This window comes from Trachypithecus francoisi, unplaced genomic scaffold, assembly GCF_009764315.1.
Source record: "Trachypithecus francoisi isolate TF-2019V2 unplaced genomic scaffold, Tfra_2.0 Contig01579, whole genome shotgun sequence".
NCBI classification, from domain to species: domain Eukaryota; kingdom Metazoa; phylum Chordata; class Mammalia; order Primates; family Cercopithecidae; genus Trachypithecus; species Trachypithecus francoisi.
The window spans coordinates 8,764,189-8,781,929 of NW_022681442.1; the positions used below are offsets into that span (position 1 = coordinate 8,764,189).

The 17,741-nt window shown below is 47.3% G+C and overlaps 1 protein-coding gene across 1 annotated transcript in view; it reads right to left on the reverse strand.

Moving 5' to 3' along the window:
• Positions 1 to 697: 697 nt before the first annotated feature.
• Positions 698 to 17,741, reverse strand: part of DMBT1 (deleted in malignant brain tumors 1) — a 70,374-nt gene continuing 53,330 nt past the window's right edge. Inside the window, 13 exon segments of the mRNA XM_033180335.1 lie at positions 698 to 744; positions 747 to 988; positions 3,641 to 4,038; positions 5,941 to 6,125; positions 7,116 to 7,324; positions 9,623 to 9,773; positions 10,065 to 10,094; positions 11,066 to 11,086; positions 11,657 to 11,977; positions 12,456 to 12,658; positions 12,953 to 13,106; positions 16,965 to 16,997; positions 17,627 to 17,653. Coding sequence (XP_033036226.1) covers positions 713 to 744; positions 747 to 988; positions 3,641 to 4,038; positions 5,941 to 6,125; positions 7,116 to 7,324; positions 9,623 to 9,773; positions 10,065 to 10,094; positions 11,066 to 11,086; positions 11,657 to 11,977; positions 12,456 to 12,658; positions 12,953 to 13,106; positions 16,965 to 16,997; positions 17,627 to 17,653 — 2,006 coding nt within the window. The 3' untranslated portion in view covers positions 698 to 712.

Consider the following 17,741-nt stretch of genomic DNA (forward strand, 5'->3'; position numbering starts at 1 on the left):
CAGAGCAACACAGCAGCACAGCAGCAGAGCAGCACAGCAGGAGAGCAGCACAGCAACAGCACAGCACAACAACACAGCAGCACACAACACAGCAACACAACAACAGAGCAACACAGCAGCGGGTGCACTCCCTGTTCCAGAGGAGAAAAGTGACATGGCTTGTGCCGAGCAGAGCCTGCCAGCGGTCAGGACAAATCGATGCAGCTGGCATCCCCATGGCGCTGCCTAGACCCTGATGTCAACACATCTGCTGTCATAGTTACTATCATTGTGAGGAATACTGTCATCATTAGTGTTGTTAACATGGGTGACAACAGGAGTAACAGAAACTACCATTTACCAAGCACTCAATGACTTGCACCAGGAACAGGCTGAGGCAGTTTCACCAAAATTCTTTTATGTAACCCTCTCAACAGTGCTAAGAAGTAAGTATTGACATTTTCATTTTGCAGATGAGAAGCATGGATTCTGGGACGTCAGGTCTATGGGCCATCCAGGTCAGAACTCTCTTGACCTCGCCCTGCAATGGGTCCTCTAAGGACCATGAGCCTTGGAGAAGGCAGGAACCAGGTCTGATTCAACTCTGTATGACCAGGTGCAGCACAGTGTAGAGCTCAATTTGAGTTGGAGTATGACACCAAGAGAAACATCCCAAGTCCCCGAAAGTCAGGGGTCTGTGCCCCGGTGGGCAGTGGGGTCTGATAGCGACCACCTACTGAGGCTCCTCTTCTAGGCGTGGGGGGTCTGCAGCTGGATGGGACCCAGGACGACGTCCACCTTTTCCTGGTAGGAGCCCACATCCCTCTTGGACCTCATCACACAGCCTCGGTTGCAGCGGGAAGAGGGGTCATACGCCCTGCACACCACCATTTTACAATGCAGGTACACGGAGGGGAAGCGGTTCAGGAAGTGGAAGGCCCTGAACCGGAAGCGGGCAATGCGAGGAGACGGCTGGGAGTAGGATCCGTAGGTGTCATCCCTCACGCATCTGGAAGAAAACAGTAGCCCTTTAGCTCTCACCAAGGCCCAATTCTTCCTTCATGACTCAGTTATGCCAGGTGAGGAACTCCACAGCCTGTCCTCACTGCCCTTGCCTCCTGCACACCTGACTTTCCTTCTGTCAGAACGTGTGGATCAGACACTCGCTGTGGGGCCTGCAGACAAACCCTGGCAGCTCCGGTACCTCACCGCCATCTTTAGGTAGCAAAGCCTGCGGGGGTTTTCCCGATAGACAAGCAGGCCCCATACTGCATAGTGGGTTGGGGCCTAATTCCACAATGACCACACGCTCCATGTACCCAGGTAAGCCAGGTGAGTCAGGGAAGTAGCTGGAGTTTGGCGCCCAGGAGCGGGACCCTGAGAGACAGCAGAAAAGGAAATGACCTTCCCTTCTCTCTCCTGGTGTCAGGGCCAGGCAAGGTCTCATTGGGCTGCACTCTGAGTACAGTGCCCTGGCCCTCCCTCTCCCAGGGTCTCTCTCTCCTGACCCTGGTCAGCCTGCCCTGAGCCCTATGCAACTGTACTTTCCACACTGGCCTGCGAACCCTCCAGTAGCCCCTACCCTGATATCAACCCCTTCCTCATTCCCTTGGGCACCTCCTGTCAGCCACTGTCAGAAGGAAAATAACCTAAGGATATGCTTACAGGAATTTTTCTAAGATATGGAAGAAGCAGCTCACACTAACCCAGTTATTATAGATTGGTGGGATTTTGAAGGGTGCAGCAAACAGAAGAGCCAGGAAAGTTGGCCCACGGGCCTAGAATGGGCATTTCTCATGGGTGGTTGGTGTGGCTCCAGGACAGTCTGGCTCAGCCTGGGAACCCGGCCAGGATCTACTCCCCTCCTTCTATCTTCTAGAGCCTCCTTCCTTCCTCCATAGGCAACCCAGATTCTCTCAAATACCAAGATTTTTTTTTTCCCACAGTAGCTCCCTTAGTGGCAAAGGAGGAATCAAAAATAGCTGGAGGCTTGTTCAGAGGTGGGACACTGGGGGAAAAGGTCAGGGTCACTCAGAAGCCCCCGGGCAGTCATTGTATTTGCCATCAAACCCTGCCATTCAGGGCTTCAGGCAGACCAGAATGCCACAGCGAAGCTACAGCCAAGAGTCCACCTCAGAATCACTCAAGATTTTTTAAATGTAACCCAGGCCCCACCAGGCCAAATACAGAGAATGTATGGGTGGGGCCTGGGCAGGGTGTGTTTGGAGCCCTGGTCATTCTAATGTACATCCAGGTGCATGATCTTGTTGATGGCCAGGGATAGCCTATAAGTCCCTGTGCTCCAGGTACAGCCAGGGTGCATCTACCCCTGCACACACATCCCCATCTTTCCAGCAAATTGCATTGTCATATATAAATGGCAGGATTTGACCAGAAAGAATCCTTTGGCAGGGAAGAACTAAGTCACCCACTTGTTTTCATTAATGTCAATCAATTCACACAAATTTAAATGTCACCTTATGACACTTTGTACAAAGGGAATCTGGTTAAGCTTTCTCCCCTCCTCTCAGCCACCAAGGGGGCTGCTGTGAATTGAACAAACTGCATAGACTGTGAACAAGATGAGCCTCAACACCTGCTTACTGAACTGACATATGTTCACCCTATGCCTGGAAAGAGGTGCTATGCTTAGCATATCAAGGGGGTGTTGAATTGAATCCACCCACCTCTAATTCCTAGCAGAACCCTTTACCCTATTGGTATAAATTCTCTTGGAAGGCAATGGCTACTGAAGTGTCCAGGTCTAGATTGTAAGCCAAGAAGCGTGGTACACACCCATCAACAGAGACTTCAGAGGGGGCTGGAGTTGCACATCATGGTGTTGTCATGAGTGTAGAAGAGTCAAACCCCACCTCATCCACGTGCAGTCATCCCAGGAAGCTGGGCTGTGGTAGAGCAGCCCAGCCTGGACACCCTCTGGCCCCAGCCTGACATTCCTGGCCTGACCTCTGCACTTCCTGAGCTTGACTAGAACCATGGACTCCCAGAGCTTCTATTCCCAGACTGAAGGAGGGCAGCAGGGCTCCTGCCATCTTCAGTGCACATTCCTGGTATACCACCTGCCGCACACTGTCTGTGCTCAGTGCCCCGTCCACTCTCTCTCATCTCATCCTCCCAACAGCCTTACGATGTGTGTGTCATTATCCCTACCTGACAGGCGAGCAGCTGGGCCATAGAGGTGCTTTCACTGGCCCAGAATCAGGCAACTGGCATGTGGCAGAGCTGACATTTCAACTTGGTCTGCTGCAAATCAATGCTTTTCCCACTATATGTAGGTCTTTTTAACCATATGGCTGGAGTTCAGTCACCTGGAGTCTAATCCCAGTTTACAGCTAACCTGCTGAGTGAACACCGCTGAGCTGTTCTATTCTCCAGACACCCACCTCCCCAGATGTTAACTGGAGATGATACATGGTCATCCTACCTGATGAGAAATCAGGGATGTGATACAGAACACAGAGTAAAATCACCTCAAAGGTAAAAGCTACAGGATGTTACTACATGTAGAAAGGGATCTAGTTAAGCTTGAAGTACTGGGAACTGCAGTTCATCAAAATTTGCATTCTTCAAGCCTTTAGGGCTACTCATGTTTGAGTTATCAAGTAAAGATTTAAGGTCATCGCATAAAGACACTCCTTACCCACTCCGGATTAGATCATAATTCAAAGACGTGAAGTCATTGGAGTATGGTGATGCCACGCAGGTGTCCACAAACAAGGTCAGTGCAGCATCAGAATGGAGGATCTCAGCCTGAACGTACAAGTCCTGGTTCAGCTTCACATAGTAAGGGTGGCTGGTCACAGGATACAAGAAAGAGGAGGAAGTATAAAAGGAAACGTTCACGTCAAAATTGCCATACTGGACTTCCTCGACCTGGATGGTGTCATTAGCAATGTACATGGTGTCAACCCAGGTGTTCTGAAGCATCCTGCAGCTGACGTGAATACGGAAGTTCTTCCTCCTTGTGATGATGCCATGTGATGGTGCCACGTGAGCTGCTGTGAGGAAGTTGGAATAGTCGATGGTGTCATTGTCTGCCTAGAAGAGGCAGGCGAGAGAGCAGAGTCAGGCACATGTCACCTGCTAAGGGAATCCCACAGCTGATTTGGGTGTGAATGAGAGGGACATGATTCAGCAAGACTTCCACCCCTCCCAGAATCACTCAGAGATGGCGATGGCACGTGCCTGTCCTTTAGCTATGAGGCAGCAGAGGATGCCAGAGCCCACACTCTGGTTCCATGTCTGGGGAAGACCCACAGGAAGGGGTTCTACGTTGCCCACCTGCTCTTAGCTACATTTTCTGACTCTAAACTGTCTTAAAAAAATTTTTTTTGCTTTATATTTCAGTACCAACAGTTGTCACAATAAATCATATGACTTAAACCATATGACCACAATAAACCGTATTGTCAGGCCTCTGAGCCTAAGCCAGCACATAAACATCCAGATGGCCTGAGGTAACTGAAGAATCACAAAAGAAGTGAAAATGGCCAGTTCCTGCCTTAACTGATGACATTACCTTGTGAAATTCCTTCTCCTGGTTCAGAAGCTCCCCCACTGAGCACCTTGTGACCCCTACCCCTGCCCACCAGAGAACAACCCGCTTTGACTGTAATTTTCCACTACCTACCCAAATCCTATAAAATGGCCCCACCCCTATCTCCCTTCACTGACGCTCTTTTTGGACTCAGCCCGCCTGCACCCAGGTGATTAAAAAGTTTTATTGCTCACACAAAGCCTGTTTGGTGGTCTTTTCACATGGATGCACGTGACATTTGGTGCCGTGACTCAGATTGGGGGACCTCCCTTGGGAGATCAATCCCCTGTCCTCCTGCTCTTTGTTCCATGAGAAAGATCCGCCTATGACCTCTGGTCCTCAGACCAACCAGCCCAATGAACATCTCACCAATTTTAAATTGGGTAAGTGGCCACTTTTTACTCTCTTCCCCAACCTCTCTCACTGTCCCTCAACCTCTTTCTCCTTTCAATCCTGGCGCCTTCCTTCAATCTCTGCCTTCTCTTAATTTCAGTTCCTTTTCTGGTAGAGACAGAGAAGACACGTTTTATCCGTGAACCCAAAACTCCGGCATCAGTCACAGACTCAGGAAGACAGTCTCCCCTTGGTGTTTAATCACTGTGGGGATGCCTGCTTGATTATTCCACGTTTCAGAGGTGTCTGATCACTGCAGGGATGCCTGCCTTGATCCTTCACCCTTAGTGGCAAGCACTGCTTTTCTGGGGGGCAAGCACCCCCAACCCCTTCTCTCGTGTCTCTATCCTTTCTTTTCTCTGGGGGAAAAGGTCAGGGTCACTCAGAAGCCCCCAGGCAGTCATTGTATTTGCCATCAAACCCTGCCATTCAGGGCTTCAGGCAGACCAGAATGCCACAGCGAAGCTACAGCCAAGAGTCCACCTCAGAATCACTCAAGATTTTTTAAATGTAACCCAGGCCCCACCAGGCCAAATACAGAGAATGTATGGACTCAGTCTGGAAATAGAAGCTCTGGGAGTCCATGGTTCTAGTCAAGCTCAGGAAGTGCAGAGGTCAGGCCAGGAATGTCAGGCTGGGGCCAGAGGGTGTCCAGGCTGGGCTGCTCTACCACAGTCCAGCTTCCTGGGATGACTGCACGTGGATGAGGTGGGGTTTGACTCTTCTACACTCATGACAACACCATGATGTGCAACTCCAGCCCCCTCTGAAGTCTCTGTTGATGGGTGTGTACCACGCTTCTTGGCTTACAATCTAGACCTGGACACTTCAGTAGCCATTGCCTTCCAAGAGAATTTATACCAAAAGTTTTTTTATCTTCATTTATTCCAATTATGTCCTGATTATGCCAAAATCATAATTTCTGCATCCCCAGAATTCAAGAAGCACAGCACATACCACTATAAGAAAGCTCGTGCACTGAGAAATGGAATGGGAAGCCCCAGGCTTACCTGCTTGATGGTGCCGCAGCCTGAGTAGGGAATTGTGAATATCACCAGGCTCGGTGTTATCTGGGACCGACACTCGTAGTACCCGTTCCAGGTGGAAATGACAAGGTCACGGGCAGAAAAGCCCAAGGATTGGAGGTAGCTCCTGCTCACGCTGGCTTGCATGTGATTTGGCAGACAGAGCAGGTCTGATAGACAAGGACAGATAAGGCACTCAGTCATTGCCCCGGACTCCACAAGTCCTACGGAGTCAGATGCCCTTTCCACTTAAAAAGTGCACAGACCAGGGTGGCTGACAGGGAGGGTGGGCACCTAGGGTGTGGGCACAGACTTCACTGCAATCCCCCAAGGACCCTAGGGTCAAGTCAGCCCCATTCTTATGAAAGCCCAGGGAGAGCACGTGGACTCGGGATTTCTCTGATGGAGACTTGGAGGCAGCATTTTCAAATAAGTGGAATGTTTGGCCAATAAGTGGAATATTTATCCTTTATAGATAATATTTGTTTACCATTATGTTTACCATAATAAATGTTTACCATTTATCTCTAAAGGAAAGTAACTGCATGGTCAAATTGTGGGAATGTCATGAAACAAGGCCTTTTAGCCATGAAGCAAGTCAATCTTTAATCCTGACTGCATAGGAGACCCTGGAGGTCACCTTGCCTGGCCCTTGGCCATCTATACATCAGTCCATATGGCAACTCAAATCATAGCCACACAGGCTCTGCTGGAAGTGGCTGAGTGACCTTATCTCAGCCACTTCCAGCCACCCAGCTCAGTCTATCTTCAGATAGAAGCCAAATGTGTTAGGTCTCAGGCCATGGACACAGTGTCCCACACTCTGAGAAGGTCACAAGGTTTCAAGCCAAGAGGTCACCTCTGCCTCTGGCACTGACTCATCACTCTCCACTAAGAGCATCATCTGGGACCCTCTACTTAGTCTCTGCTGACCACAGAAAGGCCAATCAGCACCTCTCAGCTAGTTCTAGTCCTGACTTCATTTCTGGGCAGCCAGAGTCCTGAGGCCCACTACTCCTGGCCCCTTTCAGCTGAAAATCAAGCCCTGGTGACCTGAAAGGGTTCCTTCATTTCTTATTTCACAACCACAGGACAGTTGAGCCACAGATGCTCTCAGGATGTCCCCAGGCCCAACAGATCATTCCCACAAGAGGACTTACTGGTGCTGTCATTGGAGGGACTGGAGTAGTACTCAGCCCGGAACCCTCTCCTCGTGATGCTGTGGTCACTGACGAAGCGAATGGACATGAAGTTGGAGGAGGAAGTGAAGGAGCCTCTGGCCCCATCACAAACTCGAGCAATGAGAGGGGAACTGTGGTAGGGGCCATCGAAAACTTCAACGTAATCATAGTTGCAGCCACCTTCAAGCCTGCAAAGACAGGAAACACCATTTGGCTTCATTTCCTCCCAGAATTTGACACAGGGGTCAGATCTCAGGGTGGGGTTGCACCTCTGTGCCAGAAACTCTGACAAAGTTCATCAATGAAAGTCATAGGTCTCCTTGGCTGGGCACGGTAGCTCACGCTTATAATCCCAGCACTTTGGGAGGCCGAGGCGGGTGGATCATCTGAGGTCATAAGTTCGAGACCAGCCTGGCCAATGTGGTGAAACCCTGTCTCTACTAAAAATACAAAAATTAGCTGGGTGTGGTGGCACAAGCCTATAGTGTGAGGGAGGCTACTCAGGAGGCTGAGGTAGGAGAATCACTTGAACCCGGGAGGCAGAGGTTCCAGTGAGCCAAGATCGTGCCACTGCACTCCAGTTTGGGCAACAGAGCAAGGCCCTGTCTCAAAAACTAAAAAGAAAAATAAAAATTGAAGAAAAAGAAAGCCATAGGTCTCCTTAAATCAAGAGAGTCTCATCTTCCCTCAACCTCCATGCCTGGGTCTCAGTCCTGCCCTTTGTAGTCACAAATACGAAATCTACAGCCCTTCACGTATCAGCCCTTTACATCAGGAAAGGAAGGGCTCGCATCCTGATCTAGACCATTTTTCTTCTATCGAAAAGTCCCTGGTGCCCCCACAGAATAAAATCAATATGCATGAGTTCATAGTGAGAGAAATAAATAACTGAATAAATATTGGGCAAGTCAAATAATCTCTCTAAAGATTTTCCTGTTTACAAAGGCCAAATAATCTGATCCATACGTGCTGAAGAGGGCTATGGTGAAGCTCAAATAAAACAACATACAGAAAAGGGCTTTGTAAAATGTCACAAATGGTGATGGTCATTGCTGTCAAGATGCTGGTTAAAGAACCAGTCATGGTCAACCTTTTCCCATAGGACTGCATAAGTTTTAAGTGCAATCTTTGTATTGTAATGACAAAGAGAATAAAATGATGTATCTTTTGCAAAATCCCAAATGAACTACTAAAGCAGAGACTCCAAAACCCACTGCAAACAGAAATCAACAGGGCAAACTGTTTTGTTCAATAGTGGCTGTTAGAGAAGAAATTAGTGTAGCCCCTCGTTCAGGACACTAGAAAATACTGGTGCCTCTTCGCGGTCAGCTGGGCCACCCACCTCCTTGGATAAATCATATATTAATGTACTTTTGATGTCAGCCATGGTGGCTCACACCTGTAATCCCAGCACTTTGGGAGGCCGAGGTGGGAGGGTCACCTGAGGTCAGAGTTGAAGACCAGCCTGGCCAACATGGTGAAACCCCATCTCTAATAAAAATACAAAAATTAGCCAGGCATTGTGGTATGCGCCTGTAATCCCAGCTACTTGAGAGGCTGAAGCAGGAGAATCGCTTGAACCCAGGAGGCGGAGGTTAGAGTGAGCCAAGACTGTGCCTCTACACTCCAGCCTGGGCGACAGAGCGAGACTCCGTGTCAAAAAAAAAAAAAAAAAAAAAGAAAGAAAGAAAAGAAAAGAAAAGAAAAGAAAAGAAAAGTGCTTTTAGTAATGTCCCCTCTGCTTAAAACGATGATTTCTACTTGTGATTGGATGCAGAGCAGATACCCTACCCTCTGCAGCAGCAATTCCTCCAACTCTGCCCGATCCCTGGGGAACTCACATGAAGAAAGGAGAGGGTGGAGAGAAAGGGTTCCACAAAACCGATACAATTGTTCTTTTTGTTTTGTTTTGTTTTTTTCCATAGAGATGGGGGTCTCCCTATGTTGCTCAGGTTGGTCTTGAACTCCTGGGCTCAGGTGATCCTCTTGCCTCAGCCTCCGAAACTGTTGGGATTACAAGCCTGAAGCACCATACCTGGCCAGTGTGGTTGCTAATAGGATTGTTTGTGCTATTATTGCCCCTAAGTCTATCATTACTACTTAACAACCATCTTTTCCATTGGACAACATTTTGTAAATATTTTCACATCTCTCTCCCTCTCTCTCCTCTCTCTTTCTCGTGACCTTCCCAGTAACCAATGAGGTGAGGAGACCAGGTATTTTATTCCCCCCTTTTGACTGAGGCTCAGGAAAGTTGAGTGACTTCCTGTGGTCACACAGCAAATTGGTGGCAGACCTAGAACTTGAAACCAGAGCTTTTGTCCAGTCCAAGGCTCTTGTGTCCCCTCCCCAACTCTCCACGGGATGCCTCTGGGCTAGGTCAGAAATGTCTTCCAGCAAACATCTCTCCTGATGTTCTAAGTACCATTTATTCCCTCTTGAAAGGTCTGTGAGGCCCCAAGGCATTCTTCTTGGTGCACACTTACTGGACATCTCTGAAGATCACCGTCACACGGTGGTTGTTTTGCACCTCAATGTCCCACACACACTTGGCATTGTTCGGATAGTTCTTGGGATAGAATGGGCTGGAAAAGTCCCCTGATGGTCGGGACAGGAACCCTCCACAGGAATAATTTGCTGTCAGGACAAAAAACGGGAATGTCGGGGACCCTCAGAGCATACTGCACAGTCACCTGGGGACTATTTTAAATTTAAATTACTTTAAAAATTTAAAAAATAATTCCCAAGACAGAAACCAAATAAAAGCAAGAGGTGGCCTAGATCTGGACCATCCACTGAGGGCTGGTGGGGCAGGGAGACCACTTTTGGGGAAGCCATCTCCTCCCCAGCCCCATTGTCACTGAGGAAATGGGAAGGGGGATTTCCAGGCCACTCTGCCACAGACTCATCAGGGAGCTCAGAACTTACTGTTTGGACGGGTGACGCTGAGAAAAGGAGCTGTTGACAAAAAGAAAAGATCAGGATCAGCTTTCCGGCATCCCTGGCACAGCTGTCGACTGCTCGTGAGCTGTGCAGATGCTGTGCCAAGCCTGAGTCCACAGGGAGGAGCTGGACACAGGCCTTGCCTTTGGGGAGCTCACTTGCCCTTGGGGAGGTCTGGAGGAGAGCGAATCCCAGCAGAGTGGGAAGAGGCTGAGATTGACCAAAGCCTGGGGAAGGAGAGGAGCCTGAAAGTCTGGCCCCTGCCCCAGATGGAGTGGGGAAAAAAGGGCAGTAATTAGAGGGCAGGCAAAGAGGTAGAAACGGGGTGTCCCAGGCAGAGGAACAGCAGGTGCAACTGCACCCAGGTGGAAGAGATTTGGGAACCTCCCTGTGGATGGAGCAGCAGCAGAGGGTGAGAGGGCACCAAGCATAGGGAGCCCTGGCAGTCATGCTGTGCTGAGGAGGGGGTCACCACCAGAAGACCCTGAGGAATCACTTGAAGGGGCTGCACAGTGGAGAATGGATGAGAGGGGCAGGCCTGAAGCTGCTGCTGTGGGAGGCCAGAAGATGACAAGGCAAGCAGCGGTGGGAGGTGGTATTGGAAAGGAAAGACCTGAAGTGCCAGGGCCATGCTGGGAACACTCAGAGCAGCTCAGGAGCAGGTAGGGAGGAGCTTAGCGATGCAGTGGGCTCCATTTGGCCAACACTGGTCAGGGTCTGGTGTCTGCGAGGACAGGCAAATTTGACAGGTGGCAGGCCTCACCTTGGGACTGACTGGAGATCCTACTCTTAGGTGGGCCAAGCCACTGAAGCACAGAGAGGGGCACACCGTCCTGGTGGCTGGCAGGGGAGGGGACAGGGGCTGTAGAGGAGGGCACCACAGATGAACTCCTTGGAGAGTGAGCAACATGCCCTGCACAGTCTAGGCAGCAGCAATGGAGAGATCTGGAGACCAGGGAAGTGGAATGGAAATCGGGGGGACTTACCAGGTGTCGATAGTGGGTTTCCTGAAAAGGAATAGAAGAAAAGCATAGGTCACAGATGTGTGGCTTTGACGAGGGGCCAGAATGAGGCAGAGATACACGTACATAGCTCATAACCTGACCCCCTCGCCGAGGACCCCCAGGTCCACCGAGCAATTGCTGTTGAGAAGCCTTCGCAGCTTCCCCAGATGCTCCCTAAGTCCCGTCATACTTGTGGTCATCAGGATTACAGCTGAGGTCATAACACCCATCACTCTCTCCTTGACCATGACTGTTCTAAAATCATCCCAACTGTCACTGGTAGCAAGTACTATCATAGCCACCCCGACTCAACAGTCAAGGAAACTGAAGCATAAAGAAGTTGAATCATTGCTGGAGGTCCTTTAGTCAGAGGAGTGTTCAGCATAATGGCCCTGGGTCCAGAAACTGGCCAAAGATAAAGCAGCCCCCTGCATGCTCTTCTGGAGTGCACAGGCCACGAGCACACATGACCAGCTCCTGCCTGGGCCACAGACACCATCAGCCACTGGCCTTAAGCTCTCCCTTGATAGCAGGTTACAGGTGAAATGGGCCTTCCATGGCATTGGGCCATACCTGAGCAGATGACACCAGCATCTTCGTTGTGACGACAGTTGTGGGAGAACCAGCCTCGGTTCCGGCACTGCCAGAGAGTGGATTCCGTCCCTGAGCACTCTACATCGTCCAGGGTGATGGGGCCAGAGCCAGCGCCAAAATAGGCGTTTCCAAGGGCTGAAACTGCACGTCCACACCCCAGCTGTCTGCAGACCACCTCAGCTTCGTGAATGGTCCAGGAGTCATCACAAACTGTCCCCCAGGTGCCACCATGGTAAATTTCAACACGCCCGGCACATAGACCGTAGGATGAGTTTAAATTGACCAACCTCAAGGTGGCATCTGAAAGACACATTAACTGGGAAATCATGGCCATTTCCCACAACAAATGTCCCACAACAAACCTCAAAGGCCAAGCATCCCACAGGCCTTTCCCCACCTCCAAAGTCATCAAATAGAAATGTGGAAAAGCTGGAATGGAGGTACTGGACTCCATGCAGAGCTGAAAGGGGCTCCAGACATCGTCAAGCTCAGATCTCCTCACCTCCAGACAGAGAGGGGTGGCTCTGCAACTTTCCAGGTCCCCCGGAAAGTTAGTGGCAGACCCAAGGCCAGGTGTGACCCCCCCAGTCTGCACCCTTTGCTGCCTTCCCAAAGGCCTGCCCCTCCTTGAGGCTCACACAGTCAGTGCCAAGAGAAGGAGAATGGGCAATGCATTGATGAGGCCCTTCTTTGATTTCCTTGGGGAACCATGATGCCCCCAAAGAGGCAGCTGGGTAAATCCACCAAGCCTCGAAGGCATGGTCTAGTGTGCACTTACCGCTTGGGAAGGAGTTATACCAAGCCAAAAAGCCGGTGTTTTGGAAACTGATGTCACTTCGAAAGTGAATAGTCATTCGGTTGTAAGAAGATGTAAATATTTGCCTGGTATCATTACAGATTTTCCCCAGCAGGTGACTGCTATTTAATGATCCATCAAAGATTTCAACATAATCAAAACTGCAGTTATACTGCACCTCCAACCTGTATGGAGAAAATGTATTCAAGTCAACATTGAAATTCCTATTGGCCCTCCATTTTTAAAATAGTTTGGACTTTACGAGTGATGCCATTGAATACAGGTTTTTCTTCTAGCTCTTCCTCAATTAAGTCAAAGGACATCAGTATTCCTTGATTCTTTATGATAAGAACCAAAGCCACCAAAAGCTTGTCCACAGCACACAAGAGTGAAAAACATCCCAGCCCAGGACACAGTCTAAACCACTGGGTGTGCTGCAGAGGGACTCACCCCTCATCAGATGACCAGGCATTACTTACTGCAGATTACTGAAGCCCAGGTTTATGCGATAACCAGAATTCACTTCTATTTCCCAAACACATTTAGCATTGTTGGGGTAATATGCAGGGTAGGATGGGCTGGAGAATGTCCCACTGGCACTGAATAAGAAGCCACCACAATTTGAAGAGGGTCCTAGAGAGGAGAGAGGGGACATCTCCATTGTACCAGGTCTTCAGGTATTTTGTGATAAGCAATCGTCTGTGTAAGTATCATCCAGTTTCATCTTCTGCACTTTATGACATGACTTAACTTTCCCTGTAAACAAGTCCCCTCTCTTGGGCCTGGTTCGAGGTGGCCCAACATTAGGAGCTTTGATTCGAGTCTGCTTTCCCTGTTGGGCCTGGACAGCAATCCTCTGGGAGGAGGTGACCTAAGCTTCAGAGGGAGCATGTGTCACCTCTAGCAAAAATGCCAAGAAAGCAACAAAGTGACTGCTATCATTGTTCAATCAGCTACAGACAGGGACGTGGGATAGTCCCGGCTGAGCACAGCACTGACCCGTGGAGAGCACTCCATAATACAAGGTGTTCCCTAGCGTCTTCCATGAGCACAGGACTCTGTCAATTCACAAGTAGCACAACGTTGGGTTAGGAGCAGGGTTTCTGCAACAAGAAGCCTGGGTTTGCATCTTGGCTCTGCCTCCATCAGCTCTATGATCCGGAGCCAGTTACTTAACCTCTCTGCCTCAGTTTCCTCATCAGAAAAATGAGAGTGGTAATGGCATCTGCCTCATCAGACTCTTATAGGTATTAAATAAGATATGTATATATGAACATTTACACATAAACATGAGATATGTTTCTATGTCTATATAAACTCTTAGAGAGTGCCAGGCACATAAGCACCCAGCAATATGAGCTATTGCTATTTATCAGAAAGGGATAAATACTAAACAGTCAAACATTTTGTTGGTGGTTTATAGTAATAAAAACTTATTTAAAACGTGCACACTCAGTGATATAAATTAAAACGTTTTCTTTTTTTTTCTTTTTCATAACTCTTTGTTTACTTCTTCTAAGGGGACAAGTCCCTGGTTTTTAGCATACTCAGAGCTCTGAAATCACCACAGTTTTAGATTATTTTCGTCACCCTAAAAAGAAACCTTGTACCCATCAGCAATCACTCCCCATTTCTTCTCAACACCCTCCATTCCTGGCAACCACTGATCTACTTTTCTGTCTCTACAGATTTGCCTATTCTGGACATTTCATATAAAACAAATTGTACAATATGGTAGTCTTTTTTTTACTTACTTCTCAATGTGTTTTCAAAGTTCATCATGTTGTAGCATAAATCAGTATTAAATTCTTTTTTTTTTTTTTTTTTGAGATGGAGTTTCGCTCTTGTAGCCCAGGCTGGAGTGCAACGGCATAATCTCAGCTCATTGCAACCTCCGCTTCCCAGATTCAAGCGATTCTCCTGCCCCAGCCTCCCAAGTAGCTGGGATCACAGCCACCCACCATCATGCCCAGCTAATTTTTGTATTTTTAGTAGAGACAGGGTTTCACCATGTTGGCCAGGCTGGTCTCGAAGTCCTGACCTCAGCCAATCCACCCATCGCAGCCTCCCAAAGTGCTGGGATTACAGGCGTGAGCCACCGCGTCCGGCCACTATTAAATTCATTTTTATTGCCAAATAATACTCCACTGCATGGACGTATCATATTTGTTTCTTGATTCACCATGAGGAACGTTTGCACTGCGTTCACATTTGGCTACTACGAATGAAGCTGTCCTGAACATTCACATACAAGTTTCTGTGTGGACATATGTTTTCATGTCTCCTGGGTATATGCCTAGGAGTTCAAGTGATGGGTCATGTGGTGACTCCAGGTCTAACCTTTTGGTGAGCCACCAAACTACTTCTCACAGTGGCTGTACCATTTCACATTCCCTGAAGCCATGTATAAGGTTTCCAATTTCTCCACATCCTCATCAACACTTGCTATGATCTGGCTCTCTGACTACCACCCGCCTACTGGGCGTTTCGTTTGCATGTCCTTGACGGCTAATGACATTGAGCATCTTTCCAATGCCTTCTCTGCCATCTGTGAATCTTCGGCAGAGAAATATCTTTTAGGTCTTTTGCTCATGGTTCAGTTGGGTTATTTGACGTTTTATCATTGACTACAAGAGTCACTTACGTATCATAGGTACAAGTCCCTTATGAGACAGAAATGTGTTCTCCCATTTGGCGGGAATACAGTGTTTCTTGAAGATCGTGTGGCCTGCCCACCCATTCTATTTCTACACTGGGAAATAATTAAGGATAAAGTCAAACTTTCAGAGGCAAGGATACGAATTACATATTTCTAAACATTAAATAGAAATGGTTATAAAACATGCTATTGTATGTAGTCACTTAACATTATAAAATATAATTGGAAACAATGTTTTTGTCCCACATTAGTAACTGTTTAACTAAATGATGGTATATCTATACAGTGGAAAATTGTGTAGTCATTAAACCTACTTCTATACAAATAATTTCAATGCTATAAAAATGCTAATTTTAAGGTCATAAAAAAGTATTATATACACTTAAATGAAAATGATGGGTTATACAATGGGATATAAAGCATGCCATACTGTGTGTGTGTGTGTGTGTGTGTGTGTGTGTGTGTATAGTGCATGGAATGTATGCCAAAATGCGAACAGTAATTATGTATGTATTCATTAATTTATCCATTCATTCATTTATTCTTTCAATAAATAGTTCTTGAAAGGCAGACACAACGCTGCATAATAAGGATACATTATGGAAAAGGCAGACACGGCCCCTGCCTTCAGGAAATGCAGTTTGGCAGAAAAGATAAACATGATCTTTTGCAAATATATTTCCAATTAGCTAATTCTCAAGATTAAAATCTTTCCACAGCCTCCCTACCTTTAGGATAAAGATGGAAGTCTGAACCCACCCACAAGACCCTGAATGATCTGGCCTCACCCAACAGATTTCCTGCAGTCCCTCCTTGCCCCCACCCCACCCTCCTTCAAAGAGCCAAGCTCCTTCCCAGCCTAGGGCCTTCAAAGCATTCCTTCTAGTTAGAAGACACTTCAGCAAATGAACCTGCTCCTCTGTTAACTCCCAGCTTAAATGTCACTTCCATAAGGAACTTCCCCAACCCCCCAGTCAAGGAAGATCTCTATTAATACTTCCTCTTTGCACACTGAACTTTTCCTTGGAGACACTTGTCACAACTGTAATTGTCTAGTTGGTTGGGTATTAAATAATATTGTGAGCTCTGAGGAAGAAGATCACTTTGTCTCTTACATCATTCCATAATTTTACAACCATTCTTGATGGTAGTTGGACCATACACACAGCAAGATCTTAAAATACCTAACACAGTAAAAGTTAGTATGTATGAAGTACATTCTATGTACCAGGCACTATGTGGATGTTGACTTTAGTCCAGTACACCCATTTATATCCTAAAGGAAAAATTAGTGAGATATGCAAAAAAATTGTCTATAAAAATATTCTTCATCACAAAATCATTTACAGTAATGAAAAAATACAAACAAATATCTAGTATCTGAGGATCTGTCAAATAATTCATGGCATATCTCTATAGCAGAATACAATACAGGCACTTAAAATGATTGTGAGAAAACATTTAATAACACAGAAAAGTAGTCCTACTGTTTTTTAAAAGCAATGAAAATCTATTGAAACATATCCATATAGTGAAATAAAAATGACATGGAAAAGCATAGTTTGTAGTAAAATTATCCATTTACTATTTGTCTCCCTTCTTCTTCCCAAAGCTTTAGAGATACCCCCAAAATAAAAGCCTTTAAGTCGATTATTTTAAGAATACTTATCTCATTGATTCAAATGAAGAGGTGAAGGGTGTAGTGGGACAGGCCAGGGCTATGTGCAGATTGAGGAAGGCTGGGGTGGGGGCAGAGCATTCACTCATGGATAGCCAAGCTTGAGGATAAGAAATGCATGACCTATGGTTCAGGTGGAAAACGTGATACTTACTTGTAGTGGTTGTAGTTGTTGGATGCCACCAATCTAGAACAAAAAAATGAAGCTGTTTAGGAATTTACTAGATAATTTTTCCATTCCATAGTCATTTGTTTGACTGACAAAGTTAAATCCTTTTCCTTAGTACAGGACTTCTCAGAGCCTTCACCATTCCAGTTTACACTGTTCATGGCCAGTAAGGTTTAGAGTATGTAGCACCTCCCAACATATTTGGCCCAGGATATTTTCACTGTGGCACAAAAACACATTGGGGATGGCTCCCTCAAAGTGAAAGAATTCTTTATTTGACAAATACGTGCAGAAGTATCGCTTGGCTATGTTTCTAAAATGAAGGTCCTAATTTTCCATGGGTTAATATAGACAGTTATTTTCATCTGAAATAATGGGAGGACCAAAGCCTCCTTCCACAGCAGCATGTCTGCCAGCACTTAGCACTATCAGCAGGCAATAGCAGGAGGCCACAGGGGCTCTCTGCGGTGAGCCAGACATGAGAGTGATGGCAGTGGGAACTCAGCTCATCACCCTAACAAAGGTCTGAGTCCTCAGAGAGAAATTACCCCTCAGGGGGAACTTACCCTACTCCTCCTACTTCTGGAAACAAGAGAGGGTGGAATTTCCAAGAGAAATATTGCTAGGCTGGGGTGGAGCAGACTCACCTGTCGTAGTAGAATTTATTTGGGTGGCTGCAAGGAAAAGAAGAAAACATGAGTCAGTCCCAGTGCCCAGGATGATGAGCGAGAGTAATGTTGAGTGTCTGTCCCCACCTTGTCA